This window comes from Elgaria multicarinata, chromosome 6, assembly GCF_023053635.1.
Source record: "Elgaria multicarinata webbii isolate HBS135686 ecotype San Diego chromosome 6, rElgMul1.1.pri, whole genome shotgun sequence".
Taxonomy (NCBI): domain Eukaryota; kingdom Metazoa; phylum Chordata; class Lepidosauria; order Squamata; family Anguidae; genus Elgaria; species Elgaria multicarinata.
In genome coordinates this window covers 38467518-38480943 of record NC_086176.1, presented here as the reverse complement: position 1 = coordinate 38480943, position 13426 = coordinate 38467518, and the positions used below count along the sequence as shown (strand labels likewise).

The 13426-nt window shown below is 40.9% G+C and overlaps 1 protein-coding gene across 1 annotated transcript in view; it reads right to left on the bottom strand.

Moving 5' to 3' along the window:
* The window catches only part of MPDZ (multiple PDZ domain crumbs cell polarity complex component), a 120593-nt gene that overhangs the window by 69810 nt on the left and 37357 nt on the right, over nt 1-13426 (bottom strand). Inside the window, exons 12-16 of the mRNA XM_063129264.1 lie at nt 12088-12177; nt 9576-9658; nt 6764-6910; nt 6163-6309; nt 4297-4485 (exon numbers count right to left, since the gene is read on the bottom strand). Of these exons, the coding sequence (XP_062985334.1) occupies nt 4297-4485; nt 6163-6309; nt 6764-6910; nt 9576-9658; nt 12088-12177 (656 nt within the window). The remainder of the gene's footprint in view (nt 1-4296; nt 4486-6162; nt 6310-6763; nt 6911-9575; nt 9659-12087; nt 12178-13426) is intronic.

The following is a 13426-nucleotide window of genomic DNA, read 5'->3' as shown; positions in this document are numbered from 1 at the left end:
TTGCTATGCGTTAGTGCTCAAGCCATCCTTGCGGCACTACAATGCATGCTGCCTGCCTGCTTTCCCTCCCTTCTCCCCTTCCCGCCTTGCAGCGATGGTGTATGTGTCTTGCTTTGACTAAGGGGAGAAGTCCTTCCTGCGCTCACTTAGACTTTATCAAATTCAATAATCCCTTTTTCAAATGTGCAAGAAGATTTAGGGTTATCTCGTGGCATGTTGGGATTGCCTTGGAACTGGCCCCATTGAGCTGTCTGCAATTGCAACTTTAAATCCCTGACATACTGGAGTGTTCAAATTTCAAAAGTTCCCCTAACATCAGGGGATGATGGGATTGCCTTGAAACTTGGTGTCCATGGGGACACATGGGTAAGCTGTCATGGGACCAAAGGATAGGTTTCTAACGTGCAAATTGACGTAGTTGTAGAATGGGACTTGATTTGGGGTGAGTTAAAAAGTTTAAGCCGCGCCAAAAATCAGGGGATGATGGGATTTGCTTGCAACTTAGCGTGCATGTGGACACATGGATAAGCTCTCATGGTGCCGAGTTTGAGGTTTCTAACATGCAAATTGACGGAGCTATCCCAAGGGGTGTGAATGGGGTGCCCGATTTTCATAAATTCCCCAAAAATCAGGGGATGATGGGATTGCCTTGAAACTTGGCGTCCATATGGACACGTGGATAAGCTATCATGGTGCCGACGTTGGGGTTTCAAACATGCAAATTGACGTAGTTGTAGAATGGGACAATTTGGGGTGAGTTAAGCCATGCCAAAAATCAGGGGATGATGGGATTTGCTTGCAACTTGGCGTGCATGTGGACACATGGATAAGCTCTCATGGTGCCGAGTTTGAGGTTTCTAACATGCAAATTGACGGAGCTATCCCAAGGGGTGTGAATGGGGTGCCCGATTTTCATAAATTCGCCAAAAATCAGGGGATGATGGGATTGCCTTGAAACTTGGCGTGCATGTGGACACGTGGATAAGCTATCATGGTGCTGAGTTTGAGGTTTCTAACGTGCAAATTGACGGAGCTATCTAAAGGGGTGTGAATTAGGGTTATGGGTGGTGCGTTAGAGGGTAGAGCCGCGCCAAAAATCAGGGGATGATGGGATTTGCTTGCAACTTGGCGTGCATGTGGACACATGGATAAGCTGCCCTGGTGCCGAGTTTGAGGTTTCTAACATGCAAATTGACGGAGCTATCCCAAGGGGTGTGAATGGGGTGCCCGATTTTCAAAAATTCGCCAAAAATCAGGGGATGATGGGATTGCCTTGAAACTTGGCGTGTGTGTGTATACGCCCATGAGGTGTCATGGTGCCAAACGTGAGGTTTCTAACTTCAACGGAAAAAAAGTTGTTTACTTTTTTAGCTTTCAATGCAAGCCTATGGGGGGGCAAAAACGGAGCTCCGGATCCGGATCCGGAGCTCCGAGCGGAGCGGAGCGGAAGTGGGTGGAGCGGGGGCGGAGCGGAGCGACCCGCTCCGGAAAATGGCGGATCTGCAAGTGAAGCGGAGCGGGGGTCCGTGCACACCCCTAGTATGCACCCAAGCACACAAGGAGCCACGAGATTATTTCAATTGTGTTTTCCACTGCAGTAAATAATAGTCTCCAGCAAATAATATAAACTGTGCCCACTATAACAGTATGTCTCTTCTTTCTTCTTAACTATGGGCATGTGGAACATCTTTAGGTGTGCTAAAAGACGGGAAAATTCAGAGGTGATCAACTGAAAGCTTTCTAATGGATATGTTTCTCTATAATTAGCAGACTAAATTGTACTCTATCAAATAACTTCTGAATGACCTAGTAGAAGTATAATTAGACCTCTAACATGCTTACAGAAAAGCACTTTGACATACACAGTTCATGTAAAGCTAAGAAGTACTTCATTAATCAATTAAAAAAAAGAATCCATTTATGAATTAAATACCCCTAAAGCCTCTTTATTTAGATGCGGATCTAAGCTAAAACTCTCCACTTGGTCTTTCAATAGTCTAGGAGCCCATACCATATATTTACCTCTTAAAGAATAAAAGGCTTCACTACTTAAACATCTGATGAATTTTTTAGCATCTCTAAGCCTGCTGGGATGGATGAGTAGGGTAGACACACATTTATACATCCCCTCCAGGATGAAATATTTAATTCATAAGGAACATAGATGAAACTGTTGCTGGTATCTAACAAGCACCTTTCTCTATCATAAAATATCCCATCTGAATATTTTACATAGGGCGTGCCTCAAATCGGACTACAAAATGCTGGGAAATCGGGTAGTGTAACATTACAGCTGGTGATACCAGCTCAGGAAATTGCAGAACAGTACTAGGAGCAGAATCAGTACAACAGAATAGATTGTAAATCTGAATCCTTCCCCAGTTCAAGAAGGCCCGGCATGTTTAAAGCTAGGATGCTAGACAGTTGGCTAGACTTCAATACTTCTGCTTGACACAATAGCATTACAGGTACAACACATTTTTTGCAGTCCCTTATTTTTATAAATGTCTCTAAATACATTTGAAGATCAAGTTTATATATTTAGACGTCTAGCATCAGTGACCATGTGCTGAGACATAATGCCTCCCAACTTGAAATCTGTCTTGTACTATTGGCCTAATAAGAAAAGGGGCAAACCATACATCACTTTCTCTGTTGTGGCATCCCAGCTGTGAAATACCCTCCCTTTGGAGGCCCAACATGCAGCGACACTGGCTTAATTTCACGCCAAGTTAAAACATGGCTTGTTATCAAAGCCTCTGAGAGCTAAATTCTCCATGGTTACACATAATTTTAATTGTTTTTAATGTTTTTAAAAAATCTACAGGTTTTAATTTCTTAACGATTGAATACATGTTTAGCTGTTTAAATTTTTTATGTTTATATTGTTCTGATTTTAGCTGCACGCCGCCCTGAGATCCTAGTGATACAAATGTTTTAATGTGTCTAGCAGCTACATATTTGTTTTCATTTTTCCTCTAGAGTAGGCACAGGGCCACCAATAGAGATCAGGAGCGTAGTGGAGGGGGGAGCTTTTAAGACCCAAATCCTGCACCCAGTAAATATGAAAAGCTCCAGGGCAGTTTTAAAGTAATGCCTGCTTTGTCCCTATGAGTCTCTGGTAGCAATGTGTGGAACTTATTCCTTTATTTCCATGTAGATTTCCACTGTCCCCACCCATGGTTTAAGATGTCCACAAGCATGCCATATAATATCTCAGATATATCAGCAGTTTCCAAACAACATCTGTGGATATCTTTCAGACCTCCCTGCTTTCTTGGGCAATGATTTGAGCTCCCAGGCACCAGTCCTGGAATGTTTGGCATTAATTGCACATTATCTAATCCCTGAGCAAAGAACGGCACTGAAACTGACAAACTTTACCACCAACCTCTGCAATAATTAGGAAAGCAGAGGTTTAACAAATAAGGAGTTTCAAACCCTTTGGCCTTAGCTAGACCTAAGGTTTATCCTGGGATCGTCCCGGGGTTGTCCCTGCCTGCTCCCGGGATCCCCTGTGTATCATTTACATGAACAGGGATGACCCCTGGACAATCCTGGGATAAACCTTAGGTCTAGCTAAGGCCTTTGTCAATTTCAACTCCGCAGCAAAGGGACTTCACAGTTCTCATTGCAAAGGTGAACAGAAAGTGAGTCAGTTTCACCACTCCTCTTTGCAGGTTTTGTAAACTTTGTGTAATGTACTGCCCCTTCCCCTTCAACTCTATCTATCTATCTATCTATCTATCTATCTATCTAAAGCTGAATTTCTGACAATACAGCTTCTGCTAAAAAAATGAATAGAGTTTAAATTGGACAGAACCAGACTTAAAGAAGGTCTGACTACATGTCCATACCAGTAGAACTACAATATCTGTGTTGAAAAACTGAACCAGGCAGATTACCTCAACATCTCTAGTCTGTGGTGACTCATGCTAGAAGCTCTGCATACTCAATTTATCAAATGATAACTGCTACTAGAAGATTACTTATGTAATGTGTAGAATTCTCCTCAAATCAATTAAAAGTCTGAAGAATGCGATGGGATGTTAATGCAAGCTGACATTCTGCACAGACCACTGCTTTTCTTATGAGACATCAAAATCTATTCAAAACAAAGGATCAAGGTACCATAAAATGAAGGTACATAGAATTAGTTGGACAAGATTACTTCGCATAGCACATTTGACAGTAATGTCTGCCATTACTTTCAAATATATATTTTCTTATAAAAGGGGACAGATTTCACCAGAGTTAAGTGCTCTCTTTCTGAGAAATAAACAGTTCAGAAATTACCTGGTAATCTAATATGCTAAAGCCTAGTCCCATGCTTCCTTTCTCTAGCTCAATTTGCTGTATTTCTGTTTCCCACATTGCCAAAGGAGATCCTTGGACCTCATCTGTATTCTGGACCATATTAGCCATTTCCAAGTTAGCATCGTCTGTCTCTGAAGAGCCAAGAAGTCCACTGAAGTCTATGTGAGCCTGGAAAATTGAACATAATCACTTTTTATAAATAAACCTACAAATGTTATGCTGCCACAAATTATCTGTCATGCTCTCCATTATTGCTTGGAAGTTCATAGATTAGATTCCCTTATATTAATGTTTGAGTAACTGCTGATACCATTTGAAAAATACTGTGATAAATTTAGAAAATTATTTTTAAAGAATCTGTGTTAAGTAAAGGATAAAATATCATTACTCTTAAACCCTTGGCATGAAATGTGCATTTTCAAAGAACTGGTCTTAAGCTACAGCATAAAAAAAAACCTAGCAACCTGATCTAAACCACAATTAATGGGGTGTAAGTCCTACTGATTTCACTGGAGCTTACTTCCACATACATGCACAAAGGACAGCAGATTAAAACAAGCAATGGGACACTGAGAAATAGGAGAAAAGTGATGTGCGTTTCCTATTCACTATTCATCTTTGTAATGTGTGACGTGATCAGGTGCATTTGCTTGCTGTGTAGGGACAGACTGGGAGGTAGGAGAAAAAGCAGATGGAAAGATACATAGGCAACAGGAAGGCTTTTGCACATTTTGTTTCACAAGATTTAGAACACCTAAAGCCACTCCAAACTCATAGGAGGAAGCGTTTCGATTTTGTTTCTACGTGGGTTTTTATGCCCACCCTGCTTTGTAACTGAATCAAAGTTGCTATGTTATTAAAACTGAATCATTTACAGCACATTTCTACTTGAAAAATTGCCAGACAATTTCTAGCTAGCTCTCTTCACACAAAAAAACACTATAAGGGAGATTGCTATTACCCTGAAATACAGGCCTACATCCCATCAACTATGCAAGTAGTTCTATATGCCCAAAGGAGGTTTGGACTTCTATTTCTTGAATATCAGCTTTCCATGCCTTCCTAACTAAATGGAGTGTGTCATGTGGCAGTTGCTGGCCCAGGGGGTTGGGGGGCTCTGCAATCCCAAGCAAAAAACTTTAAAAATTATCTGGGCATTACCAAAGCACACCTGAAGTAACTGAAGTAATTTGACCAAAGCTATTTTCAGACTCTACAGTAGGGATTTAAATCTAGGCCCAAATCTAATCCAGGACTCCAGCCACTCAATTTAGTCCTCTTCAGGCCTTCTAAATGTGAGCGGAGTAAACATGCAAGAAGAGGGAATGTGCTAGCCTTACCCCTTCCATCACTTCATCGCCCACATGGAGGGCAACCTTGTGAAGAGGAGAGCTTCTTCTATATTAAGGCTCACCACACAAACCAGAACACTGATTTCCCACTGTTCTGGATCACCTGGAGAGCTCCCACAGTTAGAGGAAGCCCCAAGGTTGCAATTAACCTGTGCTCAAGGCATATCAATGTATGTCAGCCAAGAACCATCACTGACAAGGCACTGTGGTACTAGTAGACAGTACAGTTTCCTATTTCAAAATAAGCACAGTCTGGAGCACTAGGCAAGGTAAAATGAGAGCAGAGGAAGGACTCTCCCTGGAAGGACTCTCCAGCTGTATTTGTGAATGGGGAGCTGGGAAAAGGTTTGATTGGAGGCAAGTTTCCACACCTTTCTTGATCAAGACAGTAGTGTATGGAACCAGCTCCTGGATCCCCACACCATGCACACTCCGAAAAATGTATCTATAGTACAAACCCTTGCACTAGTCACATGTCTCTACATTGTTTTACCTGTTCTGCCATCTGAGCCTCCTCCATTACCGACTGACTAACAGGTGGAGCTGCACGGCAACACACCATTGTTACTTTGATGGGCAGCTCTTTTAAAATATTTACAACATCCTTGTGATTTTCTCCAAGCAAAGATATTCCATTTACCTGCCAACAGAGGACAAAATATTTAACAGGGGGGGAAATGAACTTTACATCTCAATGTCATAAAAATGTGGTGCCCTGCAAGCACTGCAGGGAAAATGTAGCAGCATTGCAAGCAGATAACACAAGTTCAAATGTCGCATGGAAAGGATTCCTAAAAATCAGATTATATTTGGGCAGGATTTCTAAAATTCATAAATATATGTGAGGTTTTAAGAGTGCAGATCTGTGTTTTTGAACAAATTCTATTGTTATGAATGGGGCTTGCAGAGTAGACTGTTATAATATATTGTACCCTGTTGTGAATTTATACATACTCCCAGCCATTTTCCCCCTCCACGAAACTTTATATGAAAAAATATGGTTAATATCTATACACAACAATATTAGAAACGAAAAACTCTAGCAGAATCTCCTTTAAAAAGGAAGTAGAAATAAAGCAGAGAATATGACATACTTCTAGTAATTCATCTCCACTGAACAGCTTGCCACATCGTCCAACTGGCCCTTCTGGCAAAACAGAGCGGATGAAATGATGTCCCACTGTAGCTTCTAAGCTTATCCCCAGTCCGCTGCTTTCACTAAACTTATCCACATGAGCTACCTAGAAAGAAGAAAAATAATCAATCTTCTGAACACTAAGGAATCAGTTGTTTTTAAACTGCACTCAGACTTGTATACAAAGGACCAGTAGGTTTAAAAGCAGTAACCATAACATTTTGCCACAGATGCTCCACTTCCTAAGCTACAAGTTCACTTCTTTCAAACATCAACCGGGCTCATTGATTTCTCACATCAAAACAAGATGGAATCACAATGTAAGTTGAAAGGGAGCAGCCAGCTGTAACGTCCCATTCTCCTGTGCAAAGGGTAACAGATGCTGGTAGCTACAGCTGTTCCGGAGATGAAAGGTAGACAGAGAGAGCTACAAATAAATGGAACGAATGACACAATCAAAGGTCCCGCACCTCCTGTTACACCAGAAGTCAGCTTTTATGGATGTGACAGGAACAATGGCTAACAAATACAGTATTCTAAAACGGAAGTGTCTTCAATGCGATGTAAAAGCCCTGGATTCCATAATCGGCACCAACACTGCACACTGCTGTCACCCTCTGGGAGCGGTCAAGCCTGCACAGGATGCAAACCTGGCAATATAATCTTCCATGTGTTACTAATCCCCAGGTGGACGAACATCTGTGCTAGTCATGGAATGAGAGTTGTAGCTATGACCCTGTCTCTCAATTATAATTAAAATGTCCACCCCCCTCCTTGCTTCCACACACACGGAGTGTCATGTATGTTCAAGGCACAACACCAAACAGACTTCTTGGACTATCCAGAGCACAGAAATTGCTATCAATTCCAAAGTGTGCTACAAAATCAAGCCAGCTCCTCCACCAGTAGCAAACTGACAGATAATTTTTTGCATATTTTACATGAGGCGATCTTGGGTGTGAAACATCTTGAATGCTTTCTGCAGGCTTTTGGCCAAATGGCTACCAAGGTGACTTACAAATCATCAGTTGGAAAGCCACAAAATAACCAATTAAAAAAGCAGATTATAAAAACAGAGAATCAGCAACCAGTATCACAGAATCACAAGAGGGAGAAAAATCAGACCAACCCCAAGTCAAAATGCCAATAAAGAAGGGACCAATCGAGCTTCCTGAGTAGGGGGTTCCACAGCCTGCCACCGCAACAGAAAAGGCTCCATCACTTGTGATGGCCGTGGGATGTGAAGCCGCTGCTGAAGACCTTGTGAGTGAGCAGAATCATGTGCAAAAATTCTATAACCCTTCAGAAGTCCTTTAATTTAGATTACCAGTTGAGGGGAAAAGAAAACATCTTACAAAACAAGGCTTCCCTTCCAGTATTGTTTATTCTGAATGCCGTATGACAAGAGTGGGTAGTTTTCCTAACAAGCCATGCTATTTTCCGTCCCCAAAACAGAGCCAACAATATGCGTACAGTACTTTGGCTACAGCTCTACCCACTTTGAGTGATGTCATCAAGGAAAAATGCTGCCCAGAGAGCTGGAACTATTCCCTGTTGGCAGCCAGTCATATGAGGACAGAAAGGGCTGCAAAAAGATACATAGCATAGCAGGCCACACAAAGGATAGTCCTGGGTCTCAAAAAAGATGGGCAAGTCACCCACCTTTGCCCAAGTTGCAAATTGAGTGATATCATCATTATTATCAATTGATTCTATAATCTAAATTCAAATATTGACAGAAACCATCAATAAATGAAATGGTTGAGTTTTAACTTCTACTTCTCTCCTTAATCTAACAAGGGAGGAAGTAAACGTTATGGTTGATGTGCCCATGCTACCCTTGTAAAAAGTAGTGGGAACGGGTACATCTCTCAAACTTAAAACACTGGGTCAAATCCAGCGCACACCTCCTGAGAGCACCACTGAACTTAATAGAGCTTACTTCTGAGTAACCAGGCATTAGTTCAGGCTACACGTACTCACAAAGAGAGATAAGGCTGGAAGGTTTGCATTCTCCTCCTTCCTCATACCAAAGCAAAGGCCTGAGTGCACACATTTTGAAAAATGGAGCCATAGTGCAATCTTGTAAATAACCCCCAAAACATTACTGGGCTAGTAGCCTAGGTTTCTCCACTGGCCACACAGGAGAGGAAGCTCCCTCCTATGCAGCCAGCAAGGAAATGCCCAATAGTTATCTCTTAGAAAGGTAACAAAATGCGCTGGTGGAGGAGAGATGCCAGCCTGCTCAGTTGCCTGCATGGAATTCCTTGTTGCCCGTGGCTACCAGGCAAGTTGATAAATACAAGGCTGGCATAGTATCTTATGTAAAAATGATTATTCTTTTATTGCAGGTTTGTGGATGCTTCATCATGTGTAAAGTAAAAAAAAAATTCATTTCGCTGTATATAAATGCTGCAAAAAACTCTGCCTCCTCACTATATATTCATATTGCATACATGCGGCAAAATTATCACATCTATATCTACTTGACCCATGGGGTACCCACTGTGTACACTTGATGTACTCCCTAAATCAATAACATGCCAAGTGATTCTAAGGAGGAGCACTTTATGAACTATTTGCCCAGAACCCTGTATTTATTGTCTTATTTGACCTAAAACTTGTATAACACAGCATTTTGCTTTAGAAGTTTAAAACATTGAAAGATAAATGTAAAATCCCTTTTTAAAAAAGGAAAGAAGAGAAAGAACCAGCTATAAGGTGAGGACGGTGGTTATTTTTAAAACTGCAAATGCACTGGGTTTACCTACCACAACCTCATAATTTGGTCCCAGAAACATTTGCCATTTGTTCTGCAACGACACTTCTTCATCTGCGGAAGTTAGCTGAAAACCTAAAAGATGTAGTATGGCAGTTAGCTACAGCAAAATTATGTCAGTCTTATCCTTATATAGCAAATGGATTGCACTAGAATTTATATCCCTCAAGTATCTGTTGCAGTTTGTTTAAAATGAAAAAGAAAATGCTACAAATGGACACTTATCTTCATTAGATTTACTAATTCCGGGGGGGGGGGGGGGGAGAGAAAGAAAAAATAGACAGAGCAACATAAATGGAAATACCACAAAGTATTTTCAAAGTGGTTCTCCTTAAGCCATCCACAACAACTTTTGACGAACCACAAGATGACCAGCTTATGAGACTCCTTTTAGGGAAAAAATTCTTAAATCTCATTTTGCATCATTTATATTGGACGCTAACCCAAATAGCCTTTTAGCACTTACACTGGCTATTCAATTCAGTATTGCATCACCTCAAGGATCAACCTCTTTGTACTTACCCTAGCTATTCAATTCAGAGTTGCATTACCTCAAGGATCTTCTTTCATCTCCTCTCTTCCAAAGAATGCTAATTGTGCTCGGCTAGCTTCCTGAATAACTAGGTTTCTCTCTGGCTACCCTCTGCTGAACCTTCTCCTTTCCATGAATGCAGAAATTGCATACACCTTCTGTCTTCCTGTAGCACAACTGTTCTCTAAAGTACTCATTTTATTCATTCACCATCATACTAAGTTCCTGTACTTAAAAAAATAGAAGATAAATACATTTCCCCCCAGATTGCAATGCTCTCTGGCAATTTAAAATAAAGAGCTTGAATCTAAAGGACACAGCACAAAGCTCTGATACACTTAAGGCTCCCCCCGCCCCAAAGCTATAAAATGTAATGACAAATCTTGGCTTTTATTTAAAAAAATACAACTGCAGCCTAGCATTGAGAACAGCATGCTGCTAGGCATAGGTATATGCTCAGTTTTACAAGATCGGAATCATCAAAGCAGAACCAAGCCCAGAATTAACTGGCACAGAAGTTATAGTAATACGATTTCCCAAACCTCTTTAGTGTTGTTAATAATAGAATTGGCTTTTTATTGAGTGCTACAGTCAAATAAATATACTTGTGCTTACAATGGGTATGCCTTAATATCAAAGTACTTGCATGGGCACAGCAAATGTTCTCTATATGCATGGATCATTTAGGATTTAAACCCTCCACCCCCCAAAAAAAACCTCTATGACCTCAGTTTCAGAGGCTACTATTGAAACATGGTCTCTAGAGGGCAGTGGAAGAATGCAAGTTCATGAAAGTATGTACACTTCTGATCGATTTAGCCCATCCAAAAACTCAAAAAAGGATAAATTTTGCCCATACTAAACTATAATTTACAGAATTTAAGGTCTCACATAGGCCTTAGCTAGGCCTAAGGATTATCCTAGGCAAATGGAGGGGTCGTCCCTGCCTGCTCCCGGTATTCCCTGTGTGTCATTTGGATGTACAGGGATGATCCCGGGATATAGGCCTGGTCTAGCCATGGCCTTAGTCAACACATTTTCAAAGGTTCTTAAATCCCAATGAAGTGTAACTTGTATATCCTGAAATATCTTGTTCAACATGGTCAAATGTCATCTAATAATGGACCACTTTCAGTACCAATAGCTTACTAGCTTTTAGTTTGTGCACTCTGGTTTAAATTTTTTAAAGGCAAACCATTCACTTGTAAATAATCTCGTAACATAAAGCCATTCAACATTACCGTAAGGGTACAAAACTCTTGCTAGTAGAAAATAAGTGTGTTAAAATTATAGCACAGATGCAATACAGAATATTAGTACGTTTCAGTAAACTTAAAACTACTAAGAGATGATTAGTCATATAAATCTGAGACATGTTAGACGATAAAAGTTTCAAGGGAAAGAATATGAAAGTCAGTCTGTTTAACTCAAACTCTACTAGATAATATATGCAATGAACATAAATGCAAATAAAAAGAGCTGTTGCTATTATTATAAGAAAGCAATTAACCATAAAGATTAGACCACCATAGATATAAAGTTTCCAAAGAGTAAGTTAGTTTCCAAAGAATAAAATAGTAAAACCTATCAGAGAGAAGATCACGTATAAAAAAAACAATTATAATATGTGGATCCATGTTAATATTTCAGGAGTTGCTCCTCCATCTAAAGTATCTGTGAAAATGTAATCTCAGAAAAATAATATACATGCTATTCCAGATATAATTACTATATAGAGTAAATTTTAGAAATTACTCCAGAGTTTGCCTGTTTTCCTTCCAGGATGGATTTATGCATACTACCTCAAACACCTTACATTTTCACAGGTTTTTAAGACAGAGGAGCAGTGCTTGAGAGTCCAACCATGCAAAAACAAAAAACAAAAAAAACCCACGTAAGGCAAAAGCTAGGAGGTGCAAGCCGGTGTGTTCCCACAGGGGAAAAAATGCTACTATAAGTTAGTAACTCGGACCTGAATGTTGTGGACTAATATCTTCTCCAATGTGAACCACACTGGTACTGCATGAGAGTAATGGAGATTCCTGCTCTCTTTCACAGCTTTCTGGAAAAGAAGAAGAATACCCTCAGCACCTCTGGGCATGCTATTGTTCTGTGATAATGCAAGTAAGGTCTTTTCCTGGTTTCATTGGCTCTAAGAGCTCCTGGTTCCCTATAGCAGCTTTCTCCAACATGCCCTCCAGATGTTGTGCTGACTGGAGCTGATGGGAGCAGAAATCCTTGGGGAGCACCAAGTTGGAGAAGGTTGCCCTACAGGATCAAATTGAGGATGTGTTTTTCAGCTAAACTACAGGGTGCATTCATCTGCATAATAACTAAGTGATTTTTAATTTAAAATTGCCATATACTAGATACCCTTATTTATCCTAACCCTCTTAGGATACAATCTTATACTTACTTACATAGGAGTAAATCCCATTCAACTCATTTGGACTTACATCTAAGTGGCCATGAATAGTATTGCACTGTTAATTACACTCTGGCCTTAGCTAGACCTACCTGAAAATCCGGGGAAGGGGAAGGGAGACCTCGCGTTGTGAATAATGCGAGATCTCGCCTCAGTACATAAGGCACGACGAGCTCAAAAAGAGAGGCGTCGCACCCGACATTTTTTAAAAAAATTTTTAAGGGCCAGCTGTACATGAGCGCTGGAGCGACAGAAAGTAAGTTTCTTTAAAAAATTGATTTCCCTGCTCCCCCCACCCTAGCCCCGATGGGCGCAGCGCTCCTGAGGAGCGCTGCGCCCCATGTGCGGAGCCGGCTCGAGCCATGGCAATGGGCCACACCTTCCACGGACCCGGGCCTGGACCACGGAAAAAGTGGGCCCAAAGTGTAGGGCTGTATTCCGGGGCAAGGGAGGGATGATCCCTCCCTGATCCCGGGATCCCCTGTGCGTCATGTGGACACACAGAGATGATTCCAGGGTTCGCCCCGGGATAAAGGCTGGTCTCTAACAAGTAGATCTTCCAATCCAAAAAGCTTGCCTGATGCATCAGGAAAATATATTTCTATCCAAAATGATACTCCTTTATTCGAGATTAACTAGAAACAACAACTATCTCCTGAGTCTATATTAACAGTCAAATAATCACTCTACATTTAAAAGTTTACATTATATTCTTCCACCGTTCTTTAACCACCGGACTGTGTAGTTAAATACGGTGGAAGGATAAAATTGGTAAAGAAAGGATAAAATTTATCTCCTACATTTCGTCCAAAGAGAGGAAAAGATTATAGGGTCAAAATGGGGAAGATTTGACTTGTGTATGATTCTATGGCAGCCAGTATGGGAA